The sequence below is a fragment of the Nipponia nippon genome, unplaced genomic scaffold (genome assembly GCF_047370975.1).
Source record: "Nipponia nippon isolate SJK-2023a ecotype South Korea unplaced genomic scaffold, ASM4737097v1 scaffold_32, whole genome shotgun sequence".
NCBI lineage: Eukaryota > Metazoa > Chordata > Aves > Pelecaniformes > Threskiornithidae > Nipponia > Nipponia nippon.
The window spans coordinates 6,260,132-6,273,839 of NW_028262350.1; the positions used below are offsets into that span (position 1 = coordinate 6,260,132).

Consider the following 13,708-nt stretch of genomic DNA (forward strand, 5'->3'; position numbering starts at 1 on the left):
CCTGCCCATCATAAGAGAGACTGAGGATTTAGCACAGGGATATGTGGCTGTGACTGCAGTGGTAGTCACGTGAAAGTCCTTGCTCTGCCACCTTGGAGTAGGTGGCATTTGGCATACTTCTTAAAGCATTCCTTGTCTTGTGGTAAATACAAAACAATCAGAGGGAGCTTCATCCCAACAGCCCAATGACAGACGATACTGGGATTTTAAATAGTCATAACGCTGGAGGAGGGTCATCTTTCGTGTTTTACATCCTTACAGCCTGTTAATCTCGCATTCCCAACTCACTGCAGGAAACAGTAAAATGATGGGTTTCCCGCTCGTCACAGGCAGTGGCATGTGCAGGACGGGCTTGAGGAAGCTGCCCAGAAGGATACGGGATTTCAGATCTCAGATGTCTGTCATGTGTTGGCTGCACCTACCCTACATGGCAAACCTACTTCTTGTGGTCCCTATCCCCCGATTACTGTGGCCAGGGGATGTTTTGAAGTCACAACCATCACCTTCCAAGCCCATCTGGTCCTTTCCAGGAAGGCAGGGCTATTGGAGAACAGTGCTCTCCCAGGACCCACCCTGACAAAGAGCTGGGGCTAATGTGCTCCCTGGGAGTAGGTGCACTCAAAGCTCACCCCCTCTGCAGTGCAGACAAGTGGCGAGACTCACCAAAAGCAGGTAGTTACTGCACTAAGTACTGCCAGTCTTTCACCAACTGGCAGGAAAATGAACTTAGGGTAATGGGGCCCAATTATGGCATCTATCTGAAAAATTATAATGCTCTGGCCCACAAATCCTGCAAATAAGCTGCTGCAGTCAAATCAGAAACAATCACACAGCTGACATTTGTCACCACTTTCATTCAAAGTGACAAAAAAAAAAAATCAAATAAAGGTTGAGTGGAGGGCTTATCGTGTGAGCATTTACTTATTCAACAGAATGAGGGTATAACTAATCACTGCAGATGTCTTTTAGAAATATAAAATGGGTCCAAGAGTATTCATAACCTTTTTATTCTAAATTGCCAACAAGAACCTTAACAGAACTGAACTTTAAGATAATCCTAATCTTGCACATTCTAGTCACCAGGTATTATTTTATACTGGTAGTAATACAAGTGGTGAAAATACAGTATTTGGAGGAACATTCTTTTCCAAATGTGAAAGGCATTAACTTCTTTCTAGACAGATACCATGTCTGGTTTCTTAATTCTTTGTGTTTGTATATTTAGATACCATTTTGTACTTCGCATCCATTTTTAGAAATACACGGCTTGATCCAAACATTTACTGTCCCAAATGTATTTTTAGTGATTTAAACCATTCCTGCCTCCTCCCTCCCCACCAACCAGGAAGAGTAACATTAGAGCTCTCAAATATGTTTTAAGTGTTAGAAAACTACAAAATCCTAATGGAAACTAGGCAAGTACTTAAGTGTACTCTTTAAACTTCACCTGTTTGGTATTAGGCATATTGTGAGGAATTCACGGAGGATTCTCCGTTATTGTATGACTTGAAGCACCACGCACCCCCGTGACAAAGCTCAGGCTTAAGGCTTGAAGCTGCGAAGGCGCGATCAGGATGCTTTCTAGGAAGAAGACAGAAGTTTGTAAATGACAACGTAGTTTAAAACCAACTGTCCACTTTACATACCCGATATGGACAAACTCAGATGCTGACAAGATAAAAAACAAAAAGCGCATGCACAGAAAAAATACTTCTAGGTTTTTGGCTGATCCAGATGATTTTAATTAAACATTATGCAGTAGGAAGTCTCAGCCTCTTTACAGGCTGGAGAAACTCTCAGAACTTACTTTATGCTCTGCAGGCTGTAACAGGCCCTCAAATATGACTTCACTACCTACAGATCTTATGACCGCAGCTTACTGCAGAGAAAGTTTTCTGCACCTCCCCAGCAAACAACCAAATGTTCTCACAAATGCCCAGTAAAAGTTCCACAGAAATCACACCAGACACCCCATAACCCTGAGAACAGTAATACGTAGTATTGCTTTGCAGATGCAAGACACATGTTTATGGTGCAGGGTAGAAATTCCTGGAAATTACTCCGTTGTGTGGTTCCTGACCTCCACTGAAATGGGACTACACCAAGGGCTGAATTCACACAAATCTGCCATTTTTGCAGGGTATTTCCTCTCCCCCTCCCCCAGCATAACTGCATCCCTTCATTTACAGTTAGCACAAAACATCATAAGTACACAACTCTGAAGGGGCCTCTTTTGCAAATGCACACGCTTGTTTTAAAGCATCAAGCTAAGGGACAAGATTTTAGTGGTATGTGCCACCCCCCATGATCTTCTGTTTCCCACTATCACTTCTCTGATTAGGAACCTAATCAGACCCCACCTCCTCTACTTAAAATCACCCCCCCTTCTCCACCCCCTAAACCCCATCACCACTTCAGAAGAGTTTTCCTGCTGTTTCCAAATCATGGGAGCAAACAGAACAACTTCACAGATCATCAGCGCTGCCATTTGACAAGTGAACCAACAGAGACTTGCTCATTCTTGCATTTTTCCTGTTAACTACTCACTGCTGTCTGAGGGAAGGGTTCTGAGTTGGTGCCCTGTAAATTTATTAGTCCATTTACTCAAGAACAGTAACAAAGATCACCAAATGAAGATCAGGGTAACTTATGAAACAAATGCTTGGGAAAAAGATTTGGCAACCTAGGGCGGTTTTACAAATTCAAATGTTGCAAAAACATGTCATGCAGCAACAGCCAAGTCTACAGCGTCCTGCCATCAGGTCCAGAGAATACCTCCCATCTGCAGGAGCTCTATGGTCCTAGAAAGGGAGCCATTTAGTGCCGGGGGGAACGCACTTCCAGGGGGAAGAGACACTAATAGTCCCAGCTCTGAAAAGGGTAAGATACATTTTTTGCATGAGATGGAGAAAAATACAAGAACTTCCTCCACTCCCCCAGGCGAGAGCGGCCTTTGCTGAAGCAGCACTTGTCACCTTGGCAACAGAGCGTATCTACAAGTGGTATTTTAATTTGGTTTGGCAGATTCAGGCTGATGCTATGGCAATTGCACAGTCACTGGCTTGTGCAGAAGCCATGCCTGCAAAGCCCCAAGAGTACCAGGTTTAGTTGCTCCAAGTGGGAAACAGTCATTCCTCAAAGCACCTTTAAGCTTTTGCTTTGCTGCTAATGGCAAATAATGGTTTGTGATTTCAGCATCAGACACTTCAACAAGGGAAGCTCCCTCCCTCCCACCTCCAGGTGTAGTTTGATAGTTTTTTCCCCCAGTAGGGCTGGTTTAAGCAGCCCTAGCTGTACCCCTGCTCCGACTTCGCGGCATCTGACAGTGAGCAGAGATGCACAAAGCAAGGAAATCGTTTGGTTTAAGTCGGGGGGGAGGGGAGGGTGGGGGATGAAAGGGGTTAGTGTAGATAGCGTGGACGGACTTGTGAGAGACACAGCCAAAGTGGCTGGGGAGCGGGGCTGCTTAAATTGGACTGCTGTAATGAAGGGCCTGTCAAGAATATGAAATAAAGAATACAGAGGAGGCTTCAAAGAAAGCACACAGAGGATGACCCAAGCATCAGATTCCTTCAGAAGTAGCTCTCGAGGAGGCAGGTGTTACATACTACCGCTTCCAACCACACAGCAGTGGCCATAAAGCACTGCTGCAGCCAGAGGTTTCAGCAGCTGTCACCATCTACAGAAATCACAGTGCCAAAGCCACATGCATAGTACTTACAGCCTTTCCATGATACGGCGTATGGGAAGGACTCCGGGGCACGTACTCTTGAAGGCAAGCAATTCTTTTGTTCAAAGGTGCTACTGGAACTGAAAGACTTCAGTTACTTCTCCTGACAAATGCAGTTGCTCAAATTTATGCATTTTACTATAGCATGAAAGAGAGCAGGGACATAAGGGGGTGGAACCTTGCCACTCGGAGGTGGTGGTGCTCAGAAGAGCTATGTATGCTCTAAACACTAGAAAGTTTTCCAAAAAGTGTAACAAGTGAAACAAAATAGCACTGTTGTCACCCACTATGGAAGCAGAGCTGTATCACGGTGGAGCTCACACAGAACTGCAGAGCTGTCAGGTGCAGGACTGTTGCTGCATATGGGCTTAGACGAACCTTAAAACAGGCATTGGCAACTTTGGTGGTGCCATCACATCTTGTATAAAGCCTGCAATCATGATCCACTGTTGGATCAATGAAACCAGTCAAGACAGCTCCACCCAGTTCACAGCTGGCCATTAAGCTCCTCGCTCCCCCAAACCCAAACCATGACTACACTTTGCAAAGGGCAAGGGGGGGGGGAATTCTGCTAACATAGGGCCCCTAACACCAGCACATCTGCCAAGTCTGAGTGACAGGAGATGGCAAGGGACTGCTAGCTAACCATTAGCTCAACAGAAGCTCCGTAACTGTTTGAAAAGGCTCCAGAGGGAGGCACCTGGCCACATTTCCAAAGTCAGCATAAAGTCATATAAGAAAGCAAGTAACACTGAACCAGCACCCTAAGAACATTCACTGCGAATCACTATCCCTCCTCCCAGGGTTTGCCCAGCAGCAAAGTCAGCCCATATCCAGCCATCGAGGCTGGGTTGGGAGCAGGCTGCAATATTCCTCTATACCAGACACTGTTGTAAGGAATCAAGCTCGCATTCATTACCTGTTCATGCCAGAATTGGTCATGCCCCAAACAAAAGGAGAATCTGACTGCTCCAACAACTCTGCAAAAGGAAACAGATGTTGCAGCTCAGAACTAAGAAACTCCAGCAACCACCATCAGATCAGGAGTATCTCTTCTCATATTTCTACATGTTCAAGAGGGAGTAAAAGTTGATCTAATGATGTCTGCTTCACTGTCATTTAACCGACAAACACAAAAGTTATCATGTTTCCATTGTCATTCATTGCACATAAAGAACAAAAGCTTAGATGGGAAGGAGCAGATGCTTGGAAATATGTCTCCATGCCAATTACGGCAAGCACGTTGAATAGTTCTCTATACCAAGAAAAGCCTGCTGGGTGGAGAGATGCATGTTTTTAGGAATGAGCATAAGCAAGGTGTCCTACAAGTGAGACCTAAGTGAACGGGATCTCTGGACTCACACTGTCCCAAGTGGAGTTGAAGGACAGGACCAGGGAGAAGGCAGATGGAGAAATTCCTCACCTGTTTCCCAGTCTTCATCACAGGGAGGTGCCTGCCACGTGCTCACAGCATTCATCTGCTCTCTCTGGAAGCCAGAGGACTGATTCACTTCAGGAAGAGAGAAAACTCAGTGACTAGCAGTCAGTCCTGCTTCAGACACATTAAGTGCTTTGCATCGAGCTGCAAAACATCTCTTGGCTTTAGAGGAAACCCTGCACAATGCAAACAGGTCAGGTACACCCAGGAGCCAGGTACTGATCTGAAATCAAGCAACTTCGAATTCGTCTTTTTCAATGAACAGGAAAAGACTCTGCCCCCGGAACTTTGCAGCAAGAATGCTCGAGTGAAGAGGAAACCTGCTTACATGAATGCAGGCATCACTGCTAGCCTCTACAGAAGACAGAAAAGTATCTATCTGCTCTGTAGTGTGGCAATAGTTAAAGAGCCACTGCAGTGGATGTAAAAGACACTGCATAGCACAGGATGCTTTCCTAAATATTTTGGTGGTTTTGGAGAGCCCTCCTCCCACCTTATCTCACTGGGCAGGAGACTGAAATCTTAATTGTACAGCAGATGAAGCGAGTGCAGCAGCAGAGCAGCCTGGAAGAGGAGCTGCCCCATCTCTCAGTGGGAGTGAACTATTCAGGTTGCCTGGAGGAGAACAGCTCCAGGGGTTTCCACAGCTTAGACACCTGTTTGGTAGAAATCAGCTTTTCACATGGCATCACTGGTCAAGGCTCAACAAAGGGAGATCAGCTTTACAAGAAGAAGTGCCTGTCCGTCTGGTCATTAAAGCAACCCAGCTCCTGCTGTAGGTACTTCAACATGCACAGTCTAGGGCACAACCTTTTTATTCTACAAGCCTGGTAACAAAATACGTGCAAGGCCTGCTGGGAGCATCTGCAATACTCTCGTGAACCTATCCAATAAATCAAAGGAAATAAGTCTTAAGTTTCCTCAAAGCTGCTGTGTCACACAAAACTACAGACAATAGTTTTGACTCCCACTTTTTGGTTATTCTGTGAGCTACCCTTACAAACAGGAGACCTCAGTCCCCAGGGTGAACAAACATCTCGAAGCACGGGCGGTTCTCTTACCTATATCTTGCTCGATGAACCCTTTGTCATTGCACTTTGTTATGTGATCGCTGAGGTCAGCTTGAGGAACTAGATGGCGAGCGTTGAAGGGGCATGTGGCCAATTCCTTTGCAACTTCAGGGTAGTTCTAGACAAGGGAAAACCAACATCATGTGCCATATCTCTCCTCAAGTTCACTTATCTCTTGCTAATCCAGAGAAAAAAACAAGGATATTTGTGATGTTGCTTTAAAAAAAAAAAAAAAGGCTAAGCAAGGAGTGGCGATATATTGTTCAGACACTTACTGAAAATGCATGGGGAAACTAACATGACTGTTCTTTAAAACACAATTCACTGAGAAACTGAGCCACCCTGGAGCTGACTGAAATGAAACATACCCTCAGCTAAACTCCCTACAATTTGCTGCACCACTGGCAATATGGCTGCATGGTTTACAGCACAGATAAAACTAATTTAAAAACAACAGGGGAGAGATGTTAGGCAAATTTAAAGCATTCAGATATTTTTTAAATAAGCAGGCACAAAGGCAGAGAAATTACTTAAACCTTTCAAAACAGCTAGGGAGTTGGTAGCATTCCACCTGCAAACTTTGGTGCTACAGGATTACCATTCATGTAAAACAGTGCTCAGCTGCCAATTTACTAGGGTAAATTAGTCCACCCCCTGCAAATGATGCAGGCTTTATTGGGAAAAGCACACCTTTGCCACTGTCCCAGTGCCTGCCTGGTCCTGGCTGGTGCAGCTCTGCTGGTCAGGGATCAGGCTTGCACCTGAGGCAGATGTGCCTCATACAGACGCTGCTTAAGGCAGCGTCTCCTCCACTACCACTGATACGTGACTGCAGCACAGGCTGCAGGCACGTCCAAGGCAGTTGTCATTAACCAGTCTATACAGCCAGGGTTGCTGTGTCCTCATGTGTCCACTATTTGCTTCAACTAGCTTGAGCAAGCTATTCTGGCTGCAGAGCAGCAGCTTCTCAATGCTAATGCAGTTCAAGCTGAGAGGATTCAACCTGCTCTGCTTGCGGTGTCCCCATTCATGTGGCAGGGCTGCATTCTGCACAAAGCAATGGGAAGCTGAGGGAGGTGGAAGCATTTAATTGGGGTTTATGCATAAGGTATGCAAAGGAAATTCAACAAACTTCCAAGCAAGAGGGACAATCTCCGCCCAGACGCTTGCCACTGCAAATAATCACAGTGGCATCTTCAGATGGATCAGATGATAATCCCTGAGCCCTTCTGGTAATGACTTACAGACACCAACCGCGTCTGATTGGTGATCACTGTTTCACCTCATCCTCCTAACTAGGTAGGCTTGCCAAAACTGTCTGGTCATTAGTTATGCACCACAAGGACAAAACCAACATGGTTAAATGTTTACTGGCCAACATTGTTCACCTAGCCCACACGCAGATTCTTGCCAAAATTTGCAGGGGGTCAACAAGGAAAATTCCAGCCCTCTTGAACATTGGAAAGATGGAAGTACTTGCCACTTAGCTCTGCCCACCACTTTCACTAGTTACTTAGTATTTTTTTAAGGCTCTAGCACCAAAATGAATTGTTTATACATACTGATACCAGGACACACACCCTAGAACTGCATCTTAACTGGAAGGCACAGCACTGTTACACTATCTTAAAAACATATTGGCAAACTTATTGGTAAACTTAAAGAGGAACAGCTGGGTTTTAAAAGGTCTCAGCAAAAACCCAAAACTCAGTCAGGTGCTAGCACTTAAGAGGTTTAAAGAAAACAAACCATGAGGACAACAGAGAAGAAAGGAAGGAATACTTCCTATTACATTATTTGTATTCAAATTCTGCATAAAAGATGGAGATGGGAAAAAACCCCTCTCCCATATGTGCTGAGCCCAGGATGTGCAGTTTCTGCCAGATGCACATTAAATAGTTATTAGCAAAACAAATGAACAAAACCACCCCTGCTATGCAGCTGCATTTCCAGCACTTAAGGAATGAATTGCAACATCACAACACTTCTACTCTGACTAGCCAGAAGGGGTGCACACAACTCGGACTGAGTTCTCTCTTCAACTTAAAGTGGAAAAATGTATCTGACCTCCACGTGAGCTGCTGGAAGACACCAGAATTTCCTCCCTGACCTAACCATGAAGAATATCTATCTCCTTTCAACAGAGCCACACTGGTCTTGCGTGAACTCACATGTGCTTGAAGCTATTACTAAACAAATAATACAGTTATATGAAATAAAGGCTAAACAAAGCTATTTGTCAGGAACTTACTCCAGACAGCCAGCACATGCAGCAAGAATGAGAACATGCGCGTCATATTTACATGCACAGAATTATTCCCATTCAGTGCCATGTTTGGCAGTCCAGCTTACCTTCCTACACTTTACAAGGTGATAGGGAAACCGACAGGCTCTGATTCGATGATGTTTATTATATGGACATTGGATTAATCTGTCTGGATCCAAAACATCTAGTAGAACGGAAGAACAGAGAGAAAAAAAAATAGTTACAGAGACAAGATCTAGCATCACTAACACAGTGAAGTGGGAAAAAACCATACCACCACATCAGGGCTGTGATCTTAGGGAGTTAAACCAGTAGTTCTTAGTTTGAAACCATTCATTAAGGCAGGCACCTCTTTTGCATAACCAAACAAATTCATTTTGAAGTTTGGGGTGACTGGGATGTTAGTCAAAACAGGCACAGAGTAGTCAGTAGCATTGAGCATAATAACTCTTTAAGTTACCATATTAGGTAGGTAACCACACTTACTCAAAGTGAATGAGGACAGCAGTACTTTCCCAGCTATCTTAGAGGAGAATCAGTGGGATGATGACACACCCACCAGTGCCTTCAGGAGCATTGCCAGTCTGAACCAAATCTTTTTTGATCAACAGCTAGTTTTGCTGGAGGAAGAATGCCAGACAATTCAGTTTCATTTCTGAGGAAGCAGCGTGCCTAACATGGTGCACATGACTTCTAAGTGAAATTTTTCAGAAGTCATTGTCGTGGTTTAACCCCAGCCGGCAACTAAGCACCACGCAGCCGCTCTCTCACTCCCCCACCGGTGGGATGGGGGAGAGAATCGGAAGGGCAAAAGGGGAAAACTCGTGAGTTGAGATAAGAACAGTTTAATAACTAAAGTAAAATAAAAATAGAAGAGTAGTAATAGTAATAATAACAATAATAATAAAAAACAAGTAATAATAGTGCAATAGTAATACAAAGCAAGCGATACACTGTGCAATTGCTCACCACCCGCCAACCGATGCCCAGCATATCCCTCAAGCAGCAATCGTTGCCCCCCCCGGCCAACTCCCCCTGCTCATACACTGAGCATGACGTCATGTGGTATGGAATAGCCCCTTGGCCAGTCTGGGTCAGCTGCCTTGGCTGTGCCCCCTCCCAGCTTCTTGTGCACCCGGCAGAGCATGGGAAGCTGTAAAGTCCTTGACCAGTGTGAGCGCCACTTAGCACCTACTTAGCAAGAGCCAAAACATCAGTGTATCATCGACATTGTTCTCATCCTAAAGCCAAAACACAGCCCCATACCGGCTACCAAGAAGAAAACTAACTCTATCCCAGCTGAAGCCAGGACAATCATGCAATTATTTAGGAGCTGAGGAGTTACTAGACCAGCTAAAACACTTAAGAACCTGGGCTCTGAACAATGAAGCAGCATGGGTGCATGCACACATGATATAAATTTATCTATCTATAGATAAAATATAATACAAATATTAATATATCTATTAAAAAAACCCACATTTCCATAGTCTCAGTGAGGAAGAGAAGTAGCCAGAAAGAGGCACGGGTCCCCTCTGCTGCCTGCGGGTCTGTTTGTGGAGCACACACAAGGAAGTCAGACCAGGCTTCCTTCTTCCTTTCTGCTCTGCCACTCTTTTTGCACAGGCTTTTAGCACCTTTAGGATTTGATTACACAGTAGCTTAAACAGATCTAAATACGGGCTGCTGCAGTTTAGCCGCTCCCCTGCCATCACATCCCTTTCTCTTACACGTGCATTCGTGCCCAGTTGTCTCAACAGCCAGGTCAGGGAGCTATATCAGCCCACGGATGACAGCTAGTTAAGATGTTGTTACACAGGTCACACTGAGCAGAATTCATGCTGTGAGCCACTAGAAGGGAAGGACTGACGGACTTAATCCTTCTTTCCATCTCAGCTGTGCAGTGCTGCTGCTGTCAGCACCTCTCCCCTCCATTAGGCAGTTTAGTTATTAGAACAGCTGAGAACTAAAGACTTCATCATTACGAAAGATTGACAAGCTTTGTACTGGTTCAGCTGCCCCTGGAAGAGCAATCAGAAGTGGTTTCTTTCTGTGAACTGGCTCAACACAAGATCAGACCAAGTGCATTACCAGTAAAAGGAAGGAGACAGGTGAGTACCGGAGGAAGAGGAAAGCCCTCACCACAGAAGGTAAAACAGCAAACACAAAAATCACAGGAGCTGGCTTGATCAGGTAAATAGATGTAGTTAACACAAGGCTGTAATGCCCAAAGCTGCTGGGGCACCACAGCAATACTATGTGCAAAGGAGATCCCTGGCCCTTTGCCATACCGCATGCCAACACAAACCCACAACAATCCTAACGCAGCATGGCGGGGGTCAGCTGAGCCCACGGCTACAGGCAGGAGCAACGCTTTAACCAAACTCAGTCACTTCACTCAGATGCTTCCTAAAGGCCAGACCCCACCCACACCAGCAGCACACTCCATGTGGTAACCACGTATAACATTGGCCTAGTTAAATAGTCGGAACCCACTGGAGCCTTCTTGGCTCGGACACAGAGCCAGGCTCAGAGCTGCTGTCGTGGGGCCACGCTGGGGCTCGCCAGCAGCAGAACGTGGCTCCTTCCCCTTTCCCCTTTCCCCTTTCCCCTTTCCCCTTTCCCCCGTGACGCTCCATCCCGAGCCCCACCGAAGTCATCCTCCAGCTCCATGGCGGGGAAGGGCTCCGCGGGACCGGGGGCGCTCGCCTCGCCTCGCCGGGCCGGGCCGGGCCGGGGCCGCTCTTCCGGCAGTGGTAGCCGCGTGCAGCTCGGCGCCTTTGCGCCTGCGCGGCTGTTTCCTAGCAACCGCCCCCTCCCCGCGAGACGCCCCTCCCGCCGCGGGGCGGTTGCCGGGGCAACGCCGCGAGCCGGGTCTCTGCCGGGCGCCATCTTCCCCGGTCGCGGCGGTGCGGGGCAGCGCGGTTCCTGCGGACCAAGCCAGGCTTCGTGGAATCAAAGAATCGTTTGAGTTGGAAAAGACCTTTAAGATCATCAACCGTTAACGCCGGCCTGGCGCCATGGCCCCCCTCGCCACTGGCGCCCAGGATGGGGACTGAAAACTCAAAATGCCTTCCCAAAGTAAGGAGAGTGTGTCCCTGCGCTGGAAGTCTTGGAGGAGGGTGCCGCTGAGAAGGAGCTGGAAGGTGGCCGAGGGCAGGGTGGAGCTGTGCACCCTGCAGCCCTGCTGGGTGGCCTGACCTGCTGGGCTGTTTCCAGCTGTTTGGAGCAAGGCAACTTATTTGCTCCGCTTGATTTCTGTCCTCACAGGTCTCCTACCTCAAAGGCTCTGAGAAAAGAGCCAGCTTCAAAAAAAGGCCACATTTTTACACACTACTCTTTGGCACATGCAACGCAGGAGGAAAGAAACGTGAGGTTTTACTGTCAAATGAAATCAGAGAGCCCTGCTGCTTCCTCTCCTCACTTTTCTGGGTTCAAAGCCACTTGCTTTTGCCTCATGATTGCCTCATTTTGCAACCAAAATATAAATGTTCAGTGGATGTAGAAATGAATGGAGAGATACTTTTTCAAAGCAGAAGGCTGGCAATGCAGGGGCCTGGATTCTGCAGATCACCACCCAGGTCCCTTCAGCGGCAGGATGGGGGTGCAGCCCAGTGGTTGGAGCACAACATCTGCCTGAGCACTGGCTCGTGTTGACTGGGCTCAAGAGCAGGTCTCTCAGGCCTGTGGAGTGGGACACACGAGCCTGGAGAGCATGGATGTGTGTGGAAGATGGCTGGTTACGGGGTTCATGAGCTCCCCAGGGGCACAGGCATGTTCTGCTCCATGAGGGGATCCCTGTCCTGATGTTACGTAGTGTCTTTCAGGGATGAGGGAAGGAAACCGGAATGACTGGAAGAAGAGGTGTGTTTTCCACTGCAGCATGGTCTTAGCTTCTCCCTCGAGTCCCCTCTTTTCCCAGGGCAGGAAGAGACAACAAACATCTGAAAATAGTTTGCTGCTCTTTGGAGATCAGTGTAGACTCCAGTGTGTTGCTCCCTTGCAAAATTTCCTGGTAAAAGCAGGCCAAGAGCATCACAACATGGCTGCGTGGACCTCATCCATTCCCATCCACCATGCAGATTTTCATACTGCTCACAAAGCACTTCTGGAGCAATTTGGTTGCCAGGGCTGCATCTCTGCCATGACTTTTCACTGGTTCCAGTGGGGCTCTGAGCTGGAAAGCCCCTCTCAGAGGGACACATTTGCAGCTAGTTCAGGTGAATGTAGGACCCATGAACTGAAGACATATCCATGGAAAGGCCTGCTGTTAGGCTGAGATGCTGGCCCCCTTATGCTGTCCACAAGGAACGCTCCCTAGAGGCGTTGTGAAATCTCTCCAGGAGGCCTAGACCATTAAGGGGTCTCATCACTGCCGCAAGCAAGTGGTTGATCTCCCAGGGTCCCAGTGGGGTGCCCCCAGCTCTCTTCTCCTCCTATGCATGTGAACTTGAAAGCCTGGAGGGAGATTTTCGAGGGAGATTTTCAAGGGAGACACACCCCCACCCTGATTCCTCTTGCAGACTTGAAAGTCTTCTGCCACTGTCTCTCCTCAGCACTGTCACAGCCTGATAAGCATCCCTAGAGCTGAAGGATCTGGAGTCCTAGCTGAAGGTGAGTCATTGCTGTGCTGATGCGCCTAAGGCCCACTGAAGCCATTGTTTACTTTCTGGCTGACTGTCCCCTCTGGGCTTGCATTGCTGAGATGCCTTTTCATCTTCCATTTGGTTGTCCTCCTCTACCCTGTTGTCTGACTGCAGCGGGATGCCAAGATAGGGGACACAGCTACTCTGGTCACGTACAAGCACTTCAGGACAAAGGGCAAACCAAGACATTACAGAGCCTACAGAGAAAGTTGACTCGTGCTTGCGCTGCTGGGTATGTCACACACTGAATATTTTTACTGCATAGTCTTCCTGGCATTCATCATGCTGTAAAGGTTATATTCCATGACAGTGATATTCATGATCACTGCTCTGCCATGTGCTGCACCAACACACAAGCTTGGCCAGCATCGTGGCCAGCATTTTCTTACAAAACTTGTTTTGCATTGGTGTGTCCTCCTCTACATACCCACTCCATCTAAAGTGACGTCCTGTTGCAGCTGAACAGGTTTTCTCAGTAGTGAGACAGGCAAGGGATAGGAGGGTGGTTGGCTTCTAATTTAGAACCTGGGTAGTTTTTCTTCAAAGAAAGCAACACTT

At 47.1% G+C, this 13,708-nt stretch overlaps 1 protein-coding gene across 5 annotated transcripts; it reads right to left on the reverse strand.

The window, feature by feature from the left end:
- Window positions 1-1,071: 1,071 nt before the first annotated feature.
- LOC104017403 (gametocyte-specific factor 1) lies at window positions 1,072-11,268 on the reverse strand. Of its 5 annotated transcripts, none has more exons than XM_087770278.1 (7): window positions 11,156-11,268; window positions 8,591-8,688; window positions 6,230-6,356; window positions 5,154-5,240; window positions 4,650-4,710; window positions 3,722-3,801; window positions 1,072-1,577 (listed from the first exon to the last, which is right to left on the reverse strand). In XM_087770278.1, the coding sequence occupies exons 1-7, from the start codon at window positions 11,175-11,177 to the stop codon at window positions 1,570-1,572; spliced, it is 483 nt and encodes a 160-aa protein (XP_087626404.1). In that variant the 5' UTR covers window positions 11,178-11,268; the 3' UTR covers window positions 1,072-1,569. The 5 variants fall into 5 exon arrangements, with proteins under 5 accessions (XP_087626404.1, XP_087626403.1, XP_087626405.1 ...); XM_087770277.1 differs by having other exon boundaries at window positions 3,722-3,804; XM_087770279.1 differs by having other exon boundaries at window positions 1,072-1,581; window positions 3,722-3,804.
- Between the last annotated feature and the right edge of the window lie 2,440 nt (window positions 11,269-13,708).

Coding starts and splice junctions, on each gene's coding strand:
- LOC104017403 (XM_087770275.1), bottom strand. CDS start 11,177: ATGGAGCTGGAGGATGACTTCG. Junction 8,689..11,155: donor GGAGCTGGAGGATGACTTCG/GTGGGGCTCGGG, acceptor CCGTTCTACTAG/ATGTTTTGGATCCAGACAGA. Junction 3,811..4,649: donor ACCAATTCTGGCATGAACAG/GTAATGAATGCG, acceptor GAAGTCTTTCAG/TTCCAGTAGCACCTTTGAAC.